Source organism: Eucyclogobius newberryi, unplaced genomic scaffold (genome assembly GCF_026437365.1).
Source record: "Eucyclogobius newberryi isolate DKJ021-1_F unplaced genomic scaffold, fEucNew1.0.hap1 SCAF_5, whole genome shotgun sequence".
Classification (NCBI taxonomy): Eukaryota; Metazoa; Chordata; class Actinopteri; order Gobiiformes; family Gobiidae; genus Eucyclogobius; species Eucyclogobius newberryi.
In genome coordinates this window covers 28,826,949-28,847,799 of record NW_027316167.1, presented here as the reverse complement: position 1 = coordinate 28,847,799, position 20,851 = coordinate 28,826,949, and the positions used below count along the sequence as shown (strand labels likewise).

At 41.6% G+C, this 20,851-nt stretch overlaps 1 protein-coding gene across 1 annotated transcript in view; it reads left to right on the top strand.

The window, feature by feature from the left end:
* The first annotated feature begins 14,856 nt into the window (after positions 1 to 14,856).
* Positions 14,857 to 20,851, top strand: part of abcc12 (ATP-binding cassette, sub-family C (CFTR/MRP), member 12) — a 29,317-nt gene continuing 23,322 nt past the window's right edge. Inside the window, exons 1-11 of the mRNA XM_072464662.1 lie at positions 14,857 to 14,928; positions 15,598 to 15,744; positions 15,839 to 15,986; positions 16,423 to 16,659; positions 16,733 to 16,906; positions 16,980 to 17,127; positions 17,753 to 17,901; positions 18,088 to 18,195; positions 19,414 to 19,617; positions 20,708 to 20,779; positions 20,850 to 20,851. The exon at positions 20,850 to 20,851 is cut by the window's right edge and continues 123 nt beyond it. Of these exons, the coding sequence (XP_072320763.1) occupies positions 15,650 to 15,744; positions 15,839 to 15,986; positions 16,423 to 16,659; positions 16,733 to 16,906; positions 16,980 to 17,127; positions 17,753 to 17,901; positions 18,088 to 18,195; positions 19,414 to 19,617; positions 20,708 to 20,779; positions 20,850 to 20,851 (1,337 nt within the window). The 5' untranslated portion in view covers positions 14,857 to 14,928; positions 15,598 to 15,649. The remainder of the gene's footprint in view (positions 14,929 to 15,597; positions 15,745 to 15,838; positions 15,987 to 16,422; positions 16,660 to 16,732; positions 16,907 to 16,979; positions 17,128 to 17,752; positions 17,902 to 18,087; positions 18,196 to 19,413; positions 19,618 to 20,707; positions 20,780 to 20,849) is intronic.

Sequence of the window (20,851 nt, the reverse complement as noted above, 5' to 3'; positions counted from 1 at the left end):
TATCAAATATTAAGCATGCAGTTATTTTGCTTTCCGGTGTGTCATCTTCCATGTTGCATATTTAGTGCTCAACCTAAGAACTTGATCTGTATTTTAAGCTTAGGGTTTAGCTTCGGGAAAAGCAAAACCTGTGATCCGATCGATTTCGATGGAGAGTGAAGTGTGAAGTTTCTAGTTTAATCCTATCTGTCTGCACAAGGCTGCTGGGGTTTTTCTACGCTCTCATTGGACACTTCAACTTGAATCGTTGATGAAGACTGCATTGCTGCTGCTGAACATGAACGCACCTACACTAGTGTCATTGCTTTATTAGGAGGGGCTTTGTTGCCATCTGCTGGACATGAACAGCTATGGTACTTTAAGGCACAACTGGTTTTCTGACCTGCACTTGAGCTGTTCTCTTAAAAGGTGGAATGGACGATTTTTTTCAGCAATTTTTTTTATCATATTTCCTCGTGGCGTGGATAAATCATTTGTCCTGCCACGTATCAATCATAAAACGCACCTACCGCTCACCTGCAGCCGCGTGCGGTTCGTCCCCACGTTTCCGCGTGTCTAAGCGCATGGATATATCATAATATAGTTCCCTCAGTGTACGGGGCAAAATGAAGACTGAGAAAGACAGTTCGAGCTGACGCAGAAGTGGACAGAAATCTATGGGAGACGAGCGATGCGATGCGCTCCGTTGCGCTAATAAACAAACACACGTGTGTGTTGTATCGGTCCACACGGGGGAGGGCGCATACGCACTTCCGCCTGCGTTCTCAAATCGCCGAAAAATCGTCCATACCGCCTTTAAGCTTTTCAGATCTGTTAACAGCAATTTAACTCCAGAGCAAATACATTCGCAAAGATTTTTACATTTCTGGTTTTTTTGGTGCTGCTCAGTGGTCGAGTTGTTAAGACATAGCACACGTATGGCAGGCTCTAACAATTTACTGCATGTCTTCCCCTCTCTCTCATCCCCCATTTTTCCACACTCTCCTCTCCTGTCTAATAAAGCCTATACATACATATTTATACATTTTTTTTAGACTCAAGAAATATAAACGTGTCTCAGCACTCCTGTTTTTGCTGACCTCTGCTGTCCTCATGCTGTCCACTCTTTTTTCAGTTATTTCCACATGGCTGCTGTGGCACTGATACCAGCCCTCATCCTGTTGTAATATTATGTAACTTATTACAAACTACTCAGGTTACTGCAGGTTACAAAACAACTTAAAACACCTTATCTACATCTCAAGGTATTTTAAAGACTTGGGTTTGAGATGACTTAATATAAAACTGTGATCAACTCTTTTGTGTTGTAGGCCCTGAGTAAGACATTGCCCTCATAAACAATATGCACAAAAGGTACATATTAACTATTCTTAATGTAGTATCATATAGTGTGCATGGCACTCAAAATATATCTTTGAAAATGAATTCAACTTCAGTGAATTAGTCACTGATAGGCTCCAGTCACCTGCGACCCAGAACAGGACAAGCCGAAGAAAATTAATGAATGAAAAGAAGTTACGAAGAGTATTTATTATTTACTGTTACTGTCTCAAATACTTACTCTAGTTGTTAATACAAAACCGTTATGTGAAATGGAGAGTAGACTGCCTGCTCTAAAGTGTAAACGTTACAAATGTGTAGAAGCAGAACTAGGTGAAAATATTATGGTTTATATTCTTTTGAAAGGGTTATGGGGTTATGTGGTGGTGCTGGTGGTTGTGGTTGTGCTGGTGGTTGTGGTCGTGGTCGTGCTGGTGATGCTGGTAGTTGTTGTAGTGGTCGTGGTGGTGCTGGTGGTTGTTGTGGTGGTGCTGGTGGTGCTGGTGGTGGTGCTGGTGGTGGTGATCCTGGCCGTGCTGCTTGTGGTGCTGGTGGTGGTGTGCTTTGTGCTGGCTGTGGTGGTTGTAGTGGTTGTGGTGCTGGTCATGGTGGTGCAGGTAGTGGTGTGCTTTGTGCTTTGTGCTAGGTTGATCTCTGAACACACCGACCTTTGATCTCTCGTGACTGGCGCTGCGTCCGATCCAGTTGAAACAGTTGAAAAATCGAGTGAGTGAGAGGTACAGTCAGGACGCTCCAGCTCCAGGCGCTGCACAGCTTCTGCTTCTGGACATTACACACAACGTAAGTAACATCTCTATTCTCTTTACTCGTGTTTACATGCTCGTTACCGTAGCGATTCTAGATCATATTTTCAACATTTCATAATTAGCTTTCTTTTAAAGTTATATCTATGAGAAATATTTGTTTAGGAAATCAGTGTTTAGAAACTGTAAATGTGTGCACTGTTATGTGAAGTGTTAAGTTAAATATGTTAAATTTGCAGTTGACATTTTGGGCTGACAAATCCACCAGCTGCGGAAGGAATTTCCTATAAGTGATCTGTTCTTCTGTATCTACCTCTGTATCTTCCTGCGTTGCACCAATGAAATTTCCCCATGTGGGACAATAAAGGAATATCTTATCTTATCTTATCTTAATTTAATGTCCCAGGTTTGTAACAATTGTTTTAACAAAAATGTAAAACGCCACCAGCTCAGCACAGCTCACTAAATACCTCCCTTATCTTCCAGTAGCTTTTAATCTTTTTAACATAACAATAACAAGCTCGTGTTGTCATTTTTTCATTTTCGTTTTCCTGTCATTTTTTTTAAATGGACAATGGAGCTCAACAGTTTTGGGGGAAACGATTGTCTAATGTGATGAAAACAGGAGGATGCCACATGAGGAGAACCTGGACGGATTAAGAAAGGTCACACCATGACCTGAAACACATTTTACCGTATTTTCCGGACTATAAGTCGCACTGGAGTATAAGTTGCACCAGCCAAAAAATGCATAACAGAGAAGAAAAAAACATACACAAGTCGCACTGGAGTATGAAATGCAGTTGCAAGTGTGAAAATAACAAAGTCGCTAATTAGTCGCCTCCTCTACCCCACTGTCTACTCTTCTACCCCCTGTTACATCCCCATCTTTTTCTCTCTACTTCTTCTGTCTTGTTCATTTTATCTGTATATTAATGTGTATTGTACGTGTTGTCCCCCCCTGTCTGTAAATACCCCCCCTTTTTTATATATGTTCAGCGTCTTTGGGTCACTGAAAAGCGCTATATAAATAAAAGTTATTATTATTATTATTAATTATAAGTATATAAGTCGCACCGCGGCCAAAACTATGAAAAAAAGTCCAACTTATAGTCCGGAAAATATGGTACTTCATTTCTACAACATACAGTTACATAACTGACCTGTAGTTGACCTTTATCACATTAAAAAGATGACTTTGCACTGTACTTTTATAGACTACAGTAAAGCATTTGAGAAGCTTTGTGGCATGAACTGATATAAAAGGGATCAATGATATTTATTTAGATGAATTTGAAATACGTACAACGATATTCAATCATGTGTTTTCTCATGTGTGAGAGTTAGACAGGCAGAAATCTGTTATTATTTGTCCTGTTTGTGAGCGATCTATAGCATACAAATTATTTGAGTATTCGAGCACAGAAAAGTGAGCAATAGAAAATAAACTTGGTAATGGGGAAATCTTATATAAATACCGTATTTTCCGGACTATAAGTTGCACCTTTTTTCATAGTTTTGGGCAGGGTGCGACTTATACTTATATTTATACTTATATACTTATATACTCCGGAGCGACTTATATGTAATACTATTTGTAATTTTCACACTTGCATCCGCATTACATACTTTTTCTTCTCTATTATACATTTTTTGGCTGGTGCGACTTATACTTCGGTGCCACTTATAGTCCGGACAATACGGTATTTAGATGTTCTTTTTTCATAGCCGCTTGCACAAAACCCGAGCTATGTTCGCCGCACTTGCAAGAATCAGGAAACTTGATTTACTATTACATGTTTCCTTGGATCTGTTTGAGAAGTTAGTTTTCCCAATAATGCTGTATGCATGAGACGCATGGGATTATATTACTAATTAAAGCCGCGGCAGCAGCGATGATGGCTCTCCCCTCCACGCGACCGCCTTCCCGCCTGTCCATGTTTTCTGCTGCGTTTGGCGGCATACCAAACGACGCTCAGTAATTCACCGTTGATGATTGCATAGTTTGTGATTCAAATAGTAGTTTGTCCTGACAAAATAAAAGATCGTGCTGAATGCAGACCTGAGCAGGGAGAAAGAGAGAGAGCCTCGGTGACCCGTGACTTTTCATTGATGTTGTTGTTGTTGTTTTATGGCGGTTGACAGCCGAGTGTTGTTGTTGTTGTTGTTGTTGTTGTTGTTGTTGTTTTATGGCGGTTGGCATCCAAGTGTTGCATTACCGCCAGACTTTATTCCTCAGACTTTGTCGTAGTCCTCAGACTCTGTCATAGTCCGTAAAAGTACTCCTTCCATTGCTTTGGTGTTACAAAGCCCATGAGGTCATGATATGTCTTTGTGACTAGAATAGTTGTTGTTGTTGTTGTTGTTGTTGTTGTTGTTGTTGTTGTTGTTGTTGTTGTTGTTGTTGTTTTATGGCGGTTGGCATCCGAGTGTTGCATTACCGCCAGGTTGTTGTTGTTGTTGTTGTTTTATGGCGGTTGGCATCCAAGTGTTGCATTACCGCCAGACTTTATTCCTCAGACTTTGTCGTAGTCCTCAGACTCTGTCGTAGTCCGTAAAAGTACTCCTTCCATTGCTTTGGTGTTACAAAGCCCATGAGGTCTCAGAGACCAACCGGCTTTATTCCAGGGAGACTCTTCTTCATCTTCCTCTCCTTCTTTGACGTTCGGTGCTTCCACCGTACAGCTTTATTCTTTAGGCTTCATTCTATAGGCTTTAATATGTCCACTGATGTCGCCGCTTGGTAGCCGTGCGTCTACGAGACTGGGCGAGGACAGGAGACCACCCCCACCCCCATCTCGTCACTCTGATCACTCTGACTCCCCACAAGCAGACCCCCATCACTCCGACTCCCATTTAGCGCCTTTAGCCTGTTTTCTATATCTGCCCAATCAAGCTCCTTTGTTCCAAGGAATCTCCCTGCAGCTTTAGCAATGATCCTGATCCTTTCAGTTCTGCTTTGAGTCTGAGCAGCACAGTTTACAACATCCACCATAAAGAGTACAAAATCCTCTCTATCCACAACCAGGGTATTCTCATTAATTCTGGAACCTGCACACTTGGGACCTCCACTCTTGAAACCTTCACACTTCTTGGGAGCCACGCTGGCCTCTCTCATTTCGCCCTGGCTGGGAGCAGCGCTGGCTCCTCTCTCTGTATTTACTCTAAACTCGTTACTTGAAACTTTCTTGACTGCATCTGCATAGGATATACCTTGAGAGACCTTTATTTTCTGCACCTCAGCAGCTCTTTTGCTAAACCTGCATCCCCCGTAGGCAGAGCTATGTTCTTCCCCACAGTTACAGCACTTCAGTTTTGCACCCACGTCACACTTCCCATACTCATGATCTCCTGCACATTTACCACACCTTTGCCTCCCTCTACAGACCGCTGCAATATGCCCAAAGCGCTGGCACTTAAAGCAACGCAGGGGCGGCGGAACATATGGCCTGACGCTATAGCACATGTACCCAATGAACACCTTACTAGGCAGGCACCTCCCTTCAAGTGTTACCATTACCGACAAGCTGTCACATCTTACCCCAAACCGGGTCACCTTCAAACGCCTAGCGTCCACCACCGTAACTCCCGTCAAATTCTCCTTAACGTCATCCACAGACGTCGCCGTAGGTACACCTACGATAACTCCTCTGACCGTGTTTCTTTCAGCATTAGACACAAGAATGTCCTTTCCACCCAGACGTTTAGTTCCAATCGCCTTCCGTTGCTGAGCCGCGTCCTTGCACACGACCAGCAGCGAGCCATCTCTAAGGACACTCGCACTCTTGATCACTCCCACAGCTACAGTTAGGCTCTTTGACAATGCCACTGAATTCCACTCCTTAAAGGATGCACTATCCTGTGCAAGCTTTATGATCACCTTACAGTCTCTGCTCTCACCCCGGACATCAATAGCTTCAGCCTCATCCTGCTGCTCATTCCCAGAACCCTCGGACGAGCTAAGGGACTTTTTATGTTTCCGGGCACGTGCAGGCAGAAAAGGCTGCTCCTCCACGCCGTCCAGAACGTCTTCCATCCCCGATCCACTCTCCTCCGCCATCAGACTCTGTCGTAGTCCGTGTTGCATTACCACCAGAATTTATTCCTTAGACTTTGTCGTAAAAGTTCTTCTTCCAGTGCCTTGACTTCCAGTGCTTTGACAAAGCCCAAGAGGTCATGAGATGCCTTTGTTATTGTTTCCTATAGAAGTTCTTCCTCCCCTCAGACTTTGTCGTAGTCCTTAAAAATTCTTATTCCATTGCTTTGGAAGTACAAAGCCCATACTTTTCATTGATGTTGTTGTTGTTGTCTTAAAGAATAAAGTCTAAAGAATAAAGTTTAAAGAATAAAGTCTTTAAGAATAAAGTCTAAAGAATAAAGTCTAAAGAATAAAGTCTTAAAGAATAAAGTCTAAAGAATAAAGTCTAAAGAATAAAGTCTTTAAGAAAGTCTTTAAGAATAAAGTCTAAAGAATAAACTTTAAGAATAAAGTCTAAAGAATAATCTAAAGAATAAAGTCTTTAAGAATAAAGTCTTTAAGAATAAAGTCTAAAGAATAAAGTCTAAAGAATAAAGTCTTTAAGAATAAAGTCTAAAGAATAAAGTCTAAAGAATAAAGTCTTAAAGAATAAAGTCTAAAGACCATAAGACCGCGGTAATGATGCCGTGCGTCTACGAGTGGCAGCTCGTAGACGCACGGCGTAGACTTTTTAACACCAAAGCAATGGAAGGAGTACTTTTACGGACTACGACAGAGTCTGAGGACAAAGCACTGGAAGTCAAGGCACTGGAAGAAGAACTTTTAGGACTACGACAAAGTCTAAGGAATAAAGTCTGGCGGTAATGCAACACTCGGATGTCAACCGCCATAAAACAACAACAACAACAACAACAACAACCGCGGTAATGCGACACTCGGCTGTCGACTGCCATAAAACAATAACAACAGCAACAACAGTCTAAGGAATAAAGTCTGGCGGTAATGCAACACTCGGATGCCAACCGCCATAAAACAACAACAACAACAACAACAACAACAACCAGAAAAACGCATTAGTGAGTGAAATATGAGCTCCTTAGATCAATTCCAATAGGCGTGACTTGTCCTTGAAAAAACTGGAAATTAAGTCTTTTTTGAGGGCGTGTTACGCAGAGACCGTAAGGGAGATCAATTTGTTTTTGAATATTTATTAAATTTCAATGTCTTTAGATCAGTGGTTCTTAACCTGGGTTCAATCGAACGGTTCGGCGGAGGTCGAGACACACACGGCCCGCTTTGCTGAATGGAATTTGGTGCGCTCAGTAGTCGACTTGTGAGTGTCGTGATGTACGTCCTGTGATTTCTCTTATAATATTTTAGACTGAATCAAAGACCACCTTTCTGGGCAAAGTATTTGTGTGGCTGAGGTCTTGTTTTTGCCGATGGCATTACTCGTGTACTTTAATTGATGAGAAATAACTCCCACGGGACTCCGATGTAAAAAAATATGTTTGTAAAAACCTAAGTTTAATCCACTTACACTTAATACACTTCTTACAGGAGTAATCAAATACAGCTATTCTCAAAAGATAGAATACTACGGTAAGAAAACCATTTGGCTCTTCATTTTGCGCTGTGTCTCCTGCGCTTCTTCCGCCCGTGTTCCTGCTCTCTTAAAGTGACAGTAACACATTTACGTCAGAGGAGGCAAAAGACTACAAATACATTCTACAAATAAAACAAATGTAATCAATTGAAGATAAGATAAGATATTCCTTTATTGTCCCACATGGGGAAATTTCATTGGTGCAACGCAGGTAGATACAGAGGTAGATACAGAAGAACAGATCACTTATAGGAAGTCTGAAAAACACTTTGAGTAGAAGATCTCCTATAAATAAATAAAAACTACCATAGACAAATAAATAAATACATAAATACCATTGCATGTGATCACGACAGTAATTGCACATGAATATGTGTCACGACAGCACATAGATTGCACATGAATTTCACAGTAATTGCACATGAATTGCACATGAATTCCAACAGCAATTGCACATCAGTATTAGGTTAGGTCAGTATTACGAGTGTTCAGTACTAACAGTTTTTGTTATAAAGTCTGACAGCAGCAGGAAGGAAAGACCTACGGAACCTTTCCTTCACACATCGAGGGTGGATCAGTCTCTCACTGAAGCTGCTCTCCAGAGCGGACAGAGTGTCCTGCAGGGGGTGACACTCATGGTCCAGCATAGATGTGAATCTAGCCAGGACCCTCCTGTCCCCCACCTCCTGCACCGAGTCCAGAGCACAGCCCAGGACGGAGCTGGACTTCTTGATGACTTTGTTCAGCTTCCTCCTCTCCCTCTCTGTGATGCTTCTGCTCCAGCAGACCACACCGTACAGGAGGGCTGATGCTACCACAGAGTCGTAGAAGGTCTTCAGGAGTGGCCCTGTCACTCCAAAAGACCTGAGTCTCCTCAGGAGGTAGAGCCGACTCTGGCTCTTCCTGTACAGTGCGTCTGTGTTATGAGTCCAGTCCAGTTTGTGGTTCAGATGAACACCCAGGTACTTGTATGAGTCCACTCTCTCAATGTCCCGTCCCTGGATGTTCACTGGTGAGGGGGCAGTGGGGTGGCGTCTGCGGAAATCCACCACCATCTCCTTGGTCTTCCCCGCGTTGATGAGGAGGTGGTTCCGCTGACACCAGTCCACAAAGTCCTGCGCCAGTCCTCTGTACTCCGCGTCATCGTCGTCCGTGATGAGTCCGATGATGGCAGAGTCGTCAGAGAACTTCTGCAGGACACAGCTGTCCGTGTCCTGTCTGCAGTGTAAAGGGTGAAGAGAAAGGGCGCGAGGACAGTGCCCTGGGGCGCCCCCACACTGCAGGTCCGAGTGTCAGACACACAGTTCCGGGCTCTCACAAACTGGGGTCGGTCTGTGAGGTAGTCCAGGATCCACTCTGCCAGGTCATACTCCACACCAGCCGTCTCCAGCTTGTCCCTCAGGAGCAGCGGCTGGATGGTGTTGAAGGCGCTGGAAAGATCGAAGAACAGGATCCTCACAGAGCTGCCAGGCTTTTCCAGGTGAGAGAGAGAGCGGTGCAGCAGGGAGATGACGGCGTCCTCCACTCCAATGCCAGACCGATATGCAAACTGCAGCGAGTCCATGGCTGAGCTCACGGTGGAGCGGAGGTGGTCCAGGACTAGCCGCTCCAGTGTCTTCATCAGGTGGGACGTGAGAGCCACTGGCCTGAAGCTGTTGAGGTCTTTGGGGCGCGGTGTCTTAGGCACAGGTACCAGACAGGAGGTCTGGTACCTGAAGATGTAGATTTCCATACGAACGTATACATAAACTAAACTTGCCTCTCACAGTCTTGGTACCAGCTGCACCTAAAAGGGCCAAAGGGTCAGAGTCTTACCTGTATGAAAACCCTAATTTCTGGGCTAAGTCTTTGCACCGGCCTGGCCCCAAAAGAGCCAAAAGCACCACGGAAAAGGCCATTGAGTCGAGCCTGTATCGAAGCCCTCCTTTCTGGGCTAAGTTTTGGCATCAGCCTGGCCCCAAAAGGGCCAAAAGGTCAGCCTCGGGGGCCATTTCCCTTGTCCTTTTCTATAACTACTATACTATAATATATTTCCGAACAATCCTTTTCGAGGATGCTGGACATAAAAATTAAGAAAAGGAATAGACTTTGTTGCGCAAATGACATGAGAGTGGCACTTACCAAGGTGAAGGAGCATTTCTGAACTGGTCTCTGAAAGGCAACAGCAGAAGTCACACTGATTTGCAGTAAATATTCATGATTAAGGTTTTTGTTTTTGTGTGAAAATGTTGTTCTTTGAACACAGTGATGTTGATGCACGGTTCATTTTGTGCACCAGTAAAATATATACCTATGTTTTGAATTTGAAAAAATCATATTTTATCTTCCAATTAAGAAGGGTTCGGTGAATGGGCTTATGAAACTGGTGAGGTTCAGTATAGGTTCTCCAAAAAAGGTTAAGAACCACTGCTTTAGATGCAAAAAGTGTTGTTTTGAGCTCGATCGGACAAAAAACCTAGGACAAGTACAATTATGAAAAAAAAAGTAAAACGTGGCGGTGCCACTTTGATTCAACATGGCTGACTTCCTGTTTATCATAGAGCGATGCTCCAGGTGTGTTTTACTCGTCAAAGGTCAGAGGGCAAAGGTAGCTCTATCACTGTCCCAAGTTTCATGTGCTTAGGCCAAAGATTAAGAGTTTCGTGTTTTTTCTTTTTTTGAACTAGTCGGCACTGTTGCGACGGGCGTTATCGCAACCTCCATTTTTTTGGAGTTCAGGCCGAGGCGATCACGTCTATGCCCCCATGTGTGACCTATGACCCCATGTGTGACCTATGACCCCATGTGTGACCTATGACCCCATGTGTGCCCTATGACCCCATGTGTGACCTATGACCCCATGTGTGACCTATGACCCCATGTGTGACCTATGTCCCCATGTGTGACATTCATCAATGTCAAAAATGCCAGAGTTGTGGCAAAATGACCATGCAAGAATAATAGTAAGAATAATAAGAAACATGGCAAGAACGAAGACTCGTCGCATTTCGTTGGCTCGAGCCAATAATAATAATAATGTGAATAGATGGTGCAAAACTGTCCTTTGGGTTTTCTTCAGTGTAGGATATATAACTCATACATGTAGAATGCTTTTAGAAGTTTAACTGTTTCATCCTGTCTCTCCAGATTATCCATATCATTCATTTCAGTCACTGGCGTTTGGCGTTTGAAAGGACGACACAATGACGAGAGAAAATTCACAAGAGCCGAGCGGATTAAAAGAAATGTCTTGGGTAAGCGAACAATAAAGAACTCTTTTCTTTTGGTGCTCTCACTCCAAACAACTCAATCTGATTATTAAAAAGAGATGTTACAATGCGTGTTCAACCTTCAGTAATGTTGAGTTTGGTTCTGTTCATTCACTCATGTTTGCAGCGATTTGAATCATTTCCATCAGACCTAAAAACTATACTGCCTAGCAACACACTACCAGTCTGGATTTAGACCAGGGCATAGCACTGTCACAGCTGCTACCAAAGTTATAAATTATATTGCTATTGCATGGATAATTATGAAGAATGATGAATGATTTGTCAAAAGCCATTGATTCAGTGGATCACTGTGTTCTCTTGGATCGTCTGGATGCTGTTGGCTTTGATACAAATTCTAAAAAATGGTTTGCAGATTACCTCACAAATAAGAGCTCAAGCTGTTTCTGCTGATGGCTTTCAATCTGAATGTTCTTACCATAATAAAGGTGTTCCTCAAGGCTCTGTCATTGGACCACTGTTATTTACTATCTATATAAAGATAAGATAAGATTGTCCCACATGGGGAAATTTCATTGATGCAACGCAGGTAGATACAGAGGTAGATACAGAAGAACAGATCACTTATAGGAAGTTTGAAAAACACTCTCAGTAGAAGATCTCCTATAGACCATGTCAAACTTTGCGTTTTCCTTAGGATGTCCGCCGGGATAACGTGACGATCTCCGGGTAAGACGATGATACTCCGCAGTTTCATGAGTTCTTCCTTTGTGTAAACACGCACCGGCGCCGGCCGGGGGGCGCGAGGGGGCCGGTGGGGCTCGGAGCCGAGGCACATCGCGACGACACGACGAAAACACCCAATCCAGCCGAACAAAGTCAAAACAAGTTGAAGCGATTCCAGTGCGTGTCCCGATCGTTCATGAAGTTCCTCTTTTATATAAACGTGCAGGGCGCGGGGGTGGCCGAGGGCTAGCTCAGAGCTAGCGTACATCACGACGACATGACGAAAAACACTCAATATTCAGCCGAAGTCAATTTATTTATCTACAATAAATAAAATAAAACACAGTAGTATCCACTTAATAAATAAATTATTTATTATTTTTCAATTCATTTATCTACAATGAGATAATAAAAAAATCCACTTGTGTGCAGATGATGCAGTTCTGTGCTGAGGCACCTTCTCGTGCACAAGTGATTTAAAACATTCAAGAGGATTTCACTCCATCCAACAAAACTGTGTTAATCTAAAATTAGTAATGAATCCAAATAAAACAAAATGTATGTTGTTCTCCAAAGGACATTCCAGTGACCCAAAAAATATATCTATTCTTACGCTCAATGGTGATGTAATTGAATACTTGTGCATCTGGATGAATGATAAACTCTCCTCCAACAAACACGTACAAGAGCTGACAAATAATCTTAAAGCCAAATTGTCATTCTTCTTTAGAAATAAAACATGTTTTCATCTTCATTGTAGAAAACCGTTCATCCAGGCCACATTTCATTCAGTTCTAGATGATGGTGATATTATATCCTATTTTTTCCCCTCCATCCCTTGTTGGGAAATGGGAGGTTTTGTCTATAGGAGTTTTTGTTTATAAGAGTTCTTCTATTGAGTGTTTTTTAAACTTCCTATATTAAGTTATCTGTCCTTTTCCTCTGTATCTACTGCGTTGTATCAATGAAATTTCCCCATGTGTGGACAATAAAGGATTATCTTATCTTTATATATGTATTCTATAGCAACAGTGTTAAAACCTGTTTATCATTCAGCTCTAAGGTTCAGCTCTAAGGTTCAGCTCTAAGGTTCAGCTCTAAGGTTCAGCTCTAAGGTTCAGCTCTAAGGTTCTGATCTAAGGTTCAGCTCTAAGGTTCTGCTCTAAGGTTCTGCTCTAAGGTTCAGCTCTGAAGTTCTGCTCTAAGGTTCAGCTCTAAGGTTCTGCTCTAAGGTTCAGCTCTAAGGTTCAGCTCTAAGGTTCTGATCTAAGGTTCAGCTCTAAGGTTCTGCTCTAAGGTTCAGCTCTAAGGTTCAGCTCTAAGGTTCTGATCTAAGGTTCAGCTCTAAGGTTCTGCTCTAAGGTTCAGCTCTAAGGTTCAGCTCTGAAGTTCTGCTCTAAGGTTCAGCTCTAAGGTTCAGCTCTAAGGTTCAGCTCTAAGGTTCAGCTCTGAAGTTCTGCTCTAAGGTTCAGCTCTAAGGTTCAGCTCTGAAGTTCTGCTCTAAGGTTCTGCTCTAAGGTTCAGCTCTAAGGTTCAGCTCTAAGGTTCAGCTCTAAGGTTCAGCTCTGAAGTTCTGCTCTAAGGTTCTGCTCTAAGGTTCTGATCTAAGGTTCAGCTCTAAGGTTCTGCTCTAAGGTTCAGCTCTAAGGTTCAGCTCTGAAGTTCTGCTCTAAGGTTCAGCTCTAAGGTTCAGCTCTAAGGTTCAGCTCCAAGGTTCAGCTCCAAGGTTCAGCTCCAAGGTTCAGCTCCAAGGTTCTGCTCTAAGGTTCTGCTCTAAGGTTCAGCTCTAAGGTTCAGCTCTGAAGTTCTGCTCTAAGGTTCAGCTCTAAGGTTCAGCTCTGAAGTTCTGCTCTAAGGTTCAGCTCTAAGGTTCAGCTCCAAGGTTCAGCTCCAAGGTTCAGCTCTAAGGTTCAGCTCCAAGGTTCTGCTCTAAGGTTCAGCTCTAAGGTTCAGCTCTGAAGTTCTGCTCTAAGGTTCAGCTCTAAGGTTCAGCTCTAAGGTTCAGCTCCAAGGTTCAGCTCCAAGGTTCAGCTCCAAGGTTCTGCTCTAAGGTTCTGCTCTAAGGTTCAGCTCTAAGGTTCAGCTCTGAAGTTCTGCTCTAAGGTTCAGCTCTAAGGTTCAGCTCTGAAGTTCTGCTCTAAGGTTCAGCTCTAAGGTTCAGCTCCAAGGTTCAGCTCCAAGGTTCAGCTCTAAGGTTCAGCTCCAAGGTTCTGCTCCAAGGTTCTGCTCTAAGGTTCAGCTCTAAGGTTCTGCTCTAAGGTTCAGCTCCAAGGTTCTGCTCTAAGGTTCTGCTCTAAGGTTCAGCTCTAAGGTTCAGCTCTGAAGTTCTGCTCTAAGGTTCAGCTCTAAGGTTCAGCTCTGAAGTTCTGCTCTAAGGTTCAGCTCTAAGGTTCAGCTCCAAGGTTTAGCTCTAAGGTTCAGCTCTAAGGTTCAGCTCTAAGGTTCAGGATATTTTTCTCTTACAAACCCATCGTGTTAACACAGAGACAGGAAAAAAGGCTTTCAACAACTTTGCTCCTGTGGAACAAAACAGAGGGACTTTTAAATTAAATAATTTTATGCCTTTTAATGATTTTAAAGCACTGGTCCGGGACTACCCACAATGCCAATGCACTTGTTTTATATCATTTTATCTCATAGTATAAAGTTTATATGATTTGATCTCATTGTAGATAAATAAATAAAATGAAGTGCTAAAACCAAGACTTTTGGATGCAAGGTTCTATTACTGTAAATGGTGCTTTTGCATTCAAATGACACGCCACTGCATGACCTAGACCAGTGGTGAAGTACGGTCTAAGCTTCGTCTCATCCTCAGAGCTCCTCTTTACTCTGGTGCAAGAATACATAAATAAAAGTAATGCACGGAGCCCAAAAGGAGAGGGCTGAAGCTTATGTGTGATTACTCCACAGTTTGACGTTTGCTCTGATCATTTGTGCTGCTAAACTTCATGTATAAAGGTACTCCAAAGTACTGCAGACTGACACAATGTTGGCAAATTGCTTGAATCAACTAATAACTCAGTGTCTTTAAAATGAATGGAACAACCTAAATATATATTTGTAATTTTGTTGTTTATATCACTTTGTGTTTTATGTTTTAATGTTTTATTGAAAAAGGAAAAGAAAATGATATATTTTTAGATAAGATAATATTCATCTCCTTTATTGGCATTGACTCTTGTTTGCATTCTTCCCTCAGTCACACAATGGAGACCTGTGGAGTGTAAATCCTACAGAAGATCATACAACTCGACCCACTGGATTTAGAAAATACCATCAAAGCCTCCAGAACTTCAAGCCCATCCGCTTTTCTTCACCTGAGTCAGTATCTTTTCATTTGGGTACTTCAGTAGTTCTGCAATTCATAGAAAATGTACAAATCTGTTAAGTTGAAACAATTAAAGGCGGTATGGACGATTTTTGGGCGATTTGAGAACACAGGCGGAAGTGCGCATGCGCCCTCCCCCGTGTGGACTGATACAACACACACGTGCGTTTGTTTATTAGCACAACGGAGCGCATCGCATCTCTCGTCTCCCATAGATTTCTGTCCACTTCTGCGTCAGCTCGAACTGTCTTTCTCCGTCTTCATTTTGCCCCGTACACTGTGGGAACTATATTATGATAGATCCATGCGCTTAGGCACGCAGAAACGTGGGGACGAGCCTGACGCGGCTGCAGGTGAGCGGTAGGTGCGTTTTATGATTGATACGTGGCAGGACAAATGATTTATCCACGCCACGAGAAAATATGATAAAAAAAATTGCTGAAAAAAATCGTCCATACCACCTTTAATTAATCAAATGAAATATTATGTTAGTTTTCCTCTGTAATTTGAGAAATTACATTTCAAATATTTGTATAGTATAATCATATCATTATCATCATAATTGTACAAAAAACTTTAGCATTTAGCAACACAGACAAATATCTTCATACTGTATATATTAATTTCATTTTAAATTGTGTATAATTTATGTGTCACACAAGGTCAAATCCACAGGACAATGCCAGCTTTCTATCCTTTTCAACGTTTTCCTGGATGACTCCTATTTTGTGGTCTGCGTTCCGGAAAAAGCTGGACTTTAATTCACTTGCTCTGTCTCCCTATGATGCAGCTGATATCAACACAGACAGGTCAGAAAAGGAATTCTTTATTATATGTTGAACTAATGCTCAAGAGGAAGTTATGTAGTTGTGAACTCTGTCCTTTTTTATCTCTTTGTTTCAGATTTAACAAATTATGGGAGGAGGAAGTGGCCAGAGTGGGACAAGACAAAGCATCTTTAAGTAGAGTGGTGATGAGGTTTCAGAGAACCAGACTCATCCTGTCTTCTGTTGTTGGAATTATTGCAATGATCGCTGCATTTCTAGGTCCAGTAAGTCACCACACCTGAGATTTATCGCAGGCTGAGAATAAGTTGTTTGTGGATTGAATTCAAGTAATCAAAAGCCAAATAGTGTTTTTTAACTTAACATTCTCTCTCCCTTTGAATGCACAGTATCATGTAGTTGCAATATGTGTCAACAATATTTAATGAATGATGTTGGAAATGGGTATATTAGTTTCTTCTGTCGTGACATGTTTCTGCTGACAGATGAACTTAAAATGGGAGATAATAAGGCTAGACATGTTCTAAACCCCATGTAATATTGGATTAAAAAAGTCTAGTCAAGTATACAGTACAACATTAAAACTACTGATATTGATGGCCCTTTTTATAGAAATACAATTTAAAGGAAATAAAATGGCGGATCACCACTAATTCATCTTGTATTATGTATTGACAGGAATTGTATTTCATTTCTCCACAGGCCATTGTAGTTGATAATATCCTGCGATATATTAATGAGCCAGAGTCTCAGACACTGACCACTGGACTAGGTCTGGCCTTTGGATTGCTCACTACTGAATTCTGCAAAGTTTTCTTCATATCTCTGTTCTGGGCCATCAACCTGCGCTCAGCTGTCAGGCTGAAAGGGGCTTTTTCAGCACTAGCCTTCCAGAAGATCCTCTCCCTTAAAGTCAACACGGGCCTTACTATGGGCGAGGTAAACATCTAAACACTATATAACTGTATATCATTTATAAACATTTATTTATTCAATGTTTCTCTTTCTTCAGTTGATAAATGTTTTGACCAATGATGGACACAGGGTCTTTGAAGCTGTCATATTTGGAGGCTTTTTATTGGTCTCACCAGTGCTGTTTATTGCATGTCTTGCGTATGCCTGTTATGTGCTGGGTGCTACTGCACTTACAGGTGTAGTCACCTTCTTACTCCTTTTACCTTTACAGGTTGGTAAAACATATTAAAATGTAAATCATATTTTTAAAATTATTCTATTCTTATTTCTATTATTCTTGGCAGATTTCAATTGGCAAAATGATTCAAAAATTCAGAATTCCTACCATTAAGTCAACTGACAGTCGAGTTCGCAAAATGAATGAGATACTGAATAGTGTCAAATTAATCAAGATGTACGCCTGGGAGGAAAGCTTTGAGAAGGAAGTTGCAGGTATGTTTGTCCTTATATTGTATTATTACAACTCTATCTTCAAGAAGACATTATTCTTCTGTCTGGTATTTAGTGATAATCTATCAGGCACATTATTATAATCAAAGATTTATTTATTTTTCATAGTAAAAGTCTACATTGACCTAAAACAACTTAAAAATGGAAATGTGTCCATTGACTACCTATTCAAAACTGCAAAATTGATTCTCTGAACTTACATCAAAGGGAGTGCAGTAGTGTCTTGGGCACATTGAGCTGAATTTGGCACTGCCTCCTCTAACCTGTCACTACTTCAAAAATACTGCAGCAAAAAAATCCTTACCACTCCAGAAAGTGGAGCACTAACTGAAAACAACCTGCTTTTAATAGTTTATTTTCATATACAAGAGAAAAGTATAATATGCCATCTTATAATTATAATTGAAGTTGGTGTAATATCTCATTTGCCCAGTAGAAAAGATTCAGCTGTAGTCATCAGGAAAGATTTGCAAAAAGAAAAGAAAACAGTGTCCAGATGACTACAACTGAATCTTTTTCTTGGATGGAAAAATACTATTGAAGCCATTCTTTTGTGGACAATTGAGTGAGTATTTTTTATACAGGATAACTGATATTTGTGTTTTAGGCATCAGAAAGAAAGAAATGAGAAATATGAGAAACGCCAGTTTTTTTGAGAATGCCAACGTCAGCCTCTCTACTCTTGGCCCTCTCATTGCCACTGTGATAACCTTTTTGGTGCACACGGCCTTTGGCTTGGCACTGGATTCTGCTACTGTAAGTGACCGCCATCTGCAAGACCTACTACACCTACTACAAATATGTTCATGAATATACATATATATGATATATATATATAATATAATATTTACAGATTCTTTATCTTAAGTCCATAGACTTTATATTGTTATGAAAAGTAGATTACTACTTTCAAACCTTGTAAAATGTCTTTTTTCCCACCAGGCTTTTACAACTATTTCCATATTTAATGCAATGAGGTTCAGTCTTGCTGTAGCACCTATGGCTATTCGATCTCTTGCTATTGCTTCTGTTTCTGTTGAACGCCTCCAGGTAATCACTTCTCTCCTACACTTAAGACAATTATAATACCACTTGTTATTAATTGTTTAATGTGTTCTGTTCTGTCGGGTCAAAACTGAACCTTAACCTACGGTATATCGCGGAGGCTCTAATTTTGATCTTGTCCTTTTGGTTATCACCTGTTGGGGAAAATATACTATAAACGGTGCCAGAGAAATAAGGCAGAATAGAACCAAGTTGTCTTGTTCAAATGTGTGACTGAATGAATCTCACAAACTCCAGCTTAAAAAGGCTCAACAGCCAGAATATGATGTCACAATATAATGATTAATAGAGGCCATTGTTTCATCCCTGGGTGTGGGTAATCAGGCCACTCACTCAAGGATGTCCACAAATGCACCCTTCCTAATCCTCAATACTATTAACAGTTCAGGCTCTCTGTCCTTCACCTAGGCAAGTGTCAACTGACCAGGGCACAGGACAAAGGTTATTAAGCTGACCATGTTAAAACAATCAAAGCTCTTGAAATAATCAAACATCTTGTGTAACTTATTACTTAGCATCACAACAGCCTGATGATATGACATTTTTCCATCACACACCCAAAGCTCACTCACTCAGCTCCTTCTCCACCACAACAGTCCGATCCGCCTGTCAATCTCACGCTCTGTCCTTCCCTCACTTGTGAACAAGACCCCGAGATACTTGAACTCCTCCACTTGGGGCAAGGACTCACCACCCACCTGGAGAGGGCAAGCCCCCTTTTTCCGGTCGAGAACTATGGCCTCGGATTTGGAGGTGCTGATTCTCATCCCAGCCGCTTCACACTCGGCTGCAAACCGTCCCAGTGCATGTTGCAGGTCCGGGTTTGATGGAGCCCTCAGGACAACATCGTCTGCAAACAGCAGATATGAGATCCTGTGGTCCCCAAACCGGACACACTCCGACCCCTGACTGCGCCTAGAAATTCTGTCCATAAAAACAATGAACAGAACTGGTGACAAAGAGCAGCCCTGGTGGAGTCCAACATGCACTGGGAACAAGTCTAAACCTCAGATTGCCTCAGTGTGCCTTACGTCCTAGTCGAGGGTTAGCAGAATTAGGATTAATTCGATTATCTTGATTCCTTAAACGATAGACGTTTTTGAAATTTGGATGATCAGTGCCAATTTTATTCACCGGTTTTCACACCACAATGTATTACTACAAAGAATGTACAAATTCAAGCCAGACGGTAATCTGTTACAGAAAATACTGCGGCTCAAGAATCCAGAACCATACCTGATTCAAGGGAAGGATCCAGACTTGGCTGTTGCTATGGAGAATGCTACACTCTCATGGGTTAGACCAGACGAAAAGACCGAACCCAAGGCTGAAGACAAGGATGATTCTTCAGACTCCCAGCTGGAAGGCAAGCCCACTCTGAAGAACATCTCCTTCACATTACCAAAGGTACACAGCCTCCCATGTGATTTAGATACAAATGGACCATGGGATTCTTTGATTAATTAATCAACCTGTAAATCACAGCCATTTGAAATTGTTAAAGCAGGTGGCCTTGGCTGGTCAGGCAAGATAATTACTATCTTACATTTTTTAGAACTTTTTTTGATTTTTCTTCATTTGTTTATTGTCCTGCAGAAAGTTTATGTGACATACAGTATTATGATATTTTCTGTAGCAATATATCATACACAATTTGTTATTTGTCAGGGCCTCCATGATTTTGGACCTGGTTTAGTCTTGGTTTAGTCCAGGCAGACTTGGAGAAAAGCTCATGGACATATGGTCCATTCCCCGGGGGGGAAGCAAGCTCTCTGTGGCTCCTACTCACGTGAATAGGAGACAACTGTGCATAACCATGCAAGCAAGCTCAGTCCCAGGGAATTGGAGCATATGCCCTTGCGATGGGCTTGTCTCAATCTAACTGGACTAAACCAAGACTAGGTCCAGGACAACAAGGATTGCATGGGTCGCATGAATGTTTGTCGGAATGCTGCGTGGTCTTGAGGACGCGAGGACAAAGCCATGCACTGTGGTCAGCACGGAAACCTTGTCTCCATTCACCCCTGGGGAAGTGCAGAAAGTGAACAGTGCATTGAGTGATTGATTAAATTGTAGATAAATTAGCAGGTTTTAGAAGTGTTCATGAGTCCAACGGCATTTACGCACCTTACCTGTAAATTTGTGTACATAGTAAGCCTATTTTTATCTTCTAGTAAATTTGAATTGTTTTTCTTGAATGCATTGCATTACTCAGGAGTGGTCAGACAGAAGAAGGTTCACACATTAGTTTGCAATTCACAATTCATTAATTTCAGAACAAAGTATAATTTTTTTTTTAATTATATCTCATAATGTTATTTTGCCTTTTCTAAGTGCCACATTGAAAGCTGACATATTGCACATGTCTTAGTCTAATAGGCCAAGATCAATTATCTCGAAAATGTATGTCTAAAAATGATCTCTAGAGTAAGAATAGACTTCACTGATTATTTTTCCACAGTGTTAAATCAAGTTAAAATCATGTTCTCTTTTAAAGGGCAAACTCCTTGGAGTGTGTGGGAACGTGGGGAGTGGTAAAACATCTCTCGTTGCTGCTATTTTAGAACAGGTATGATCTGTATGTAAAATATCACAAATCTCATCAATCTAAGTGTTTCTTTTGCCTGTTTTTGTTTTAGAT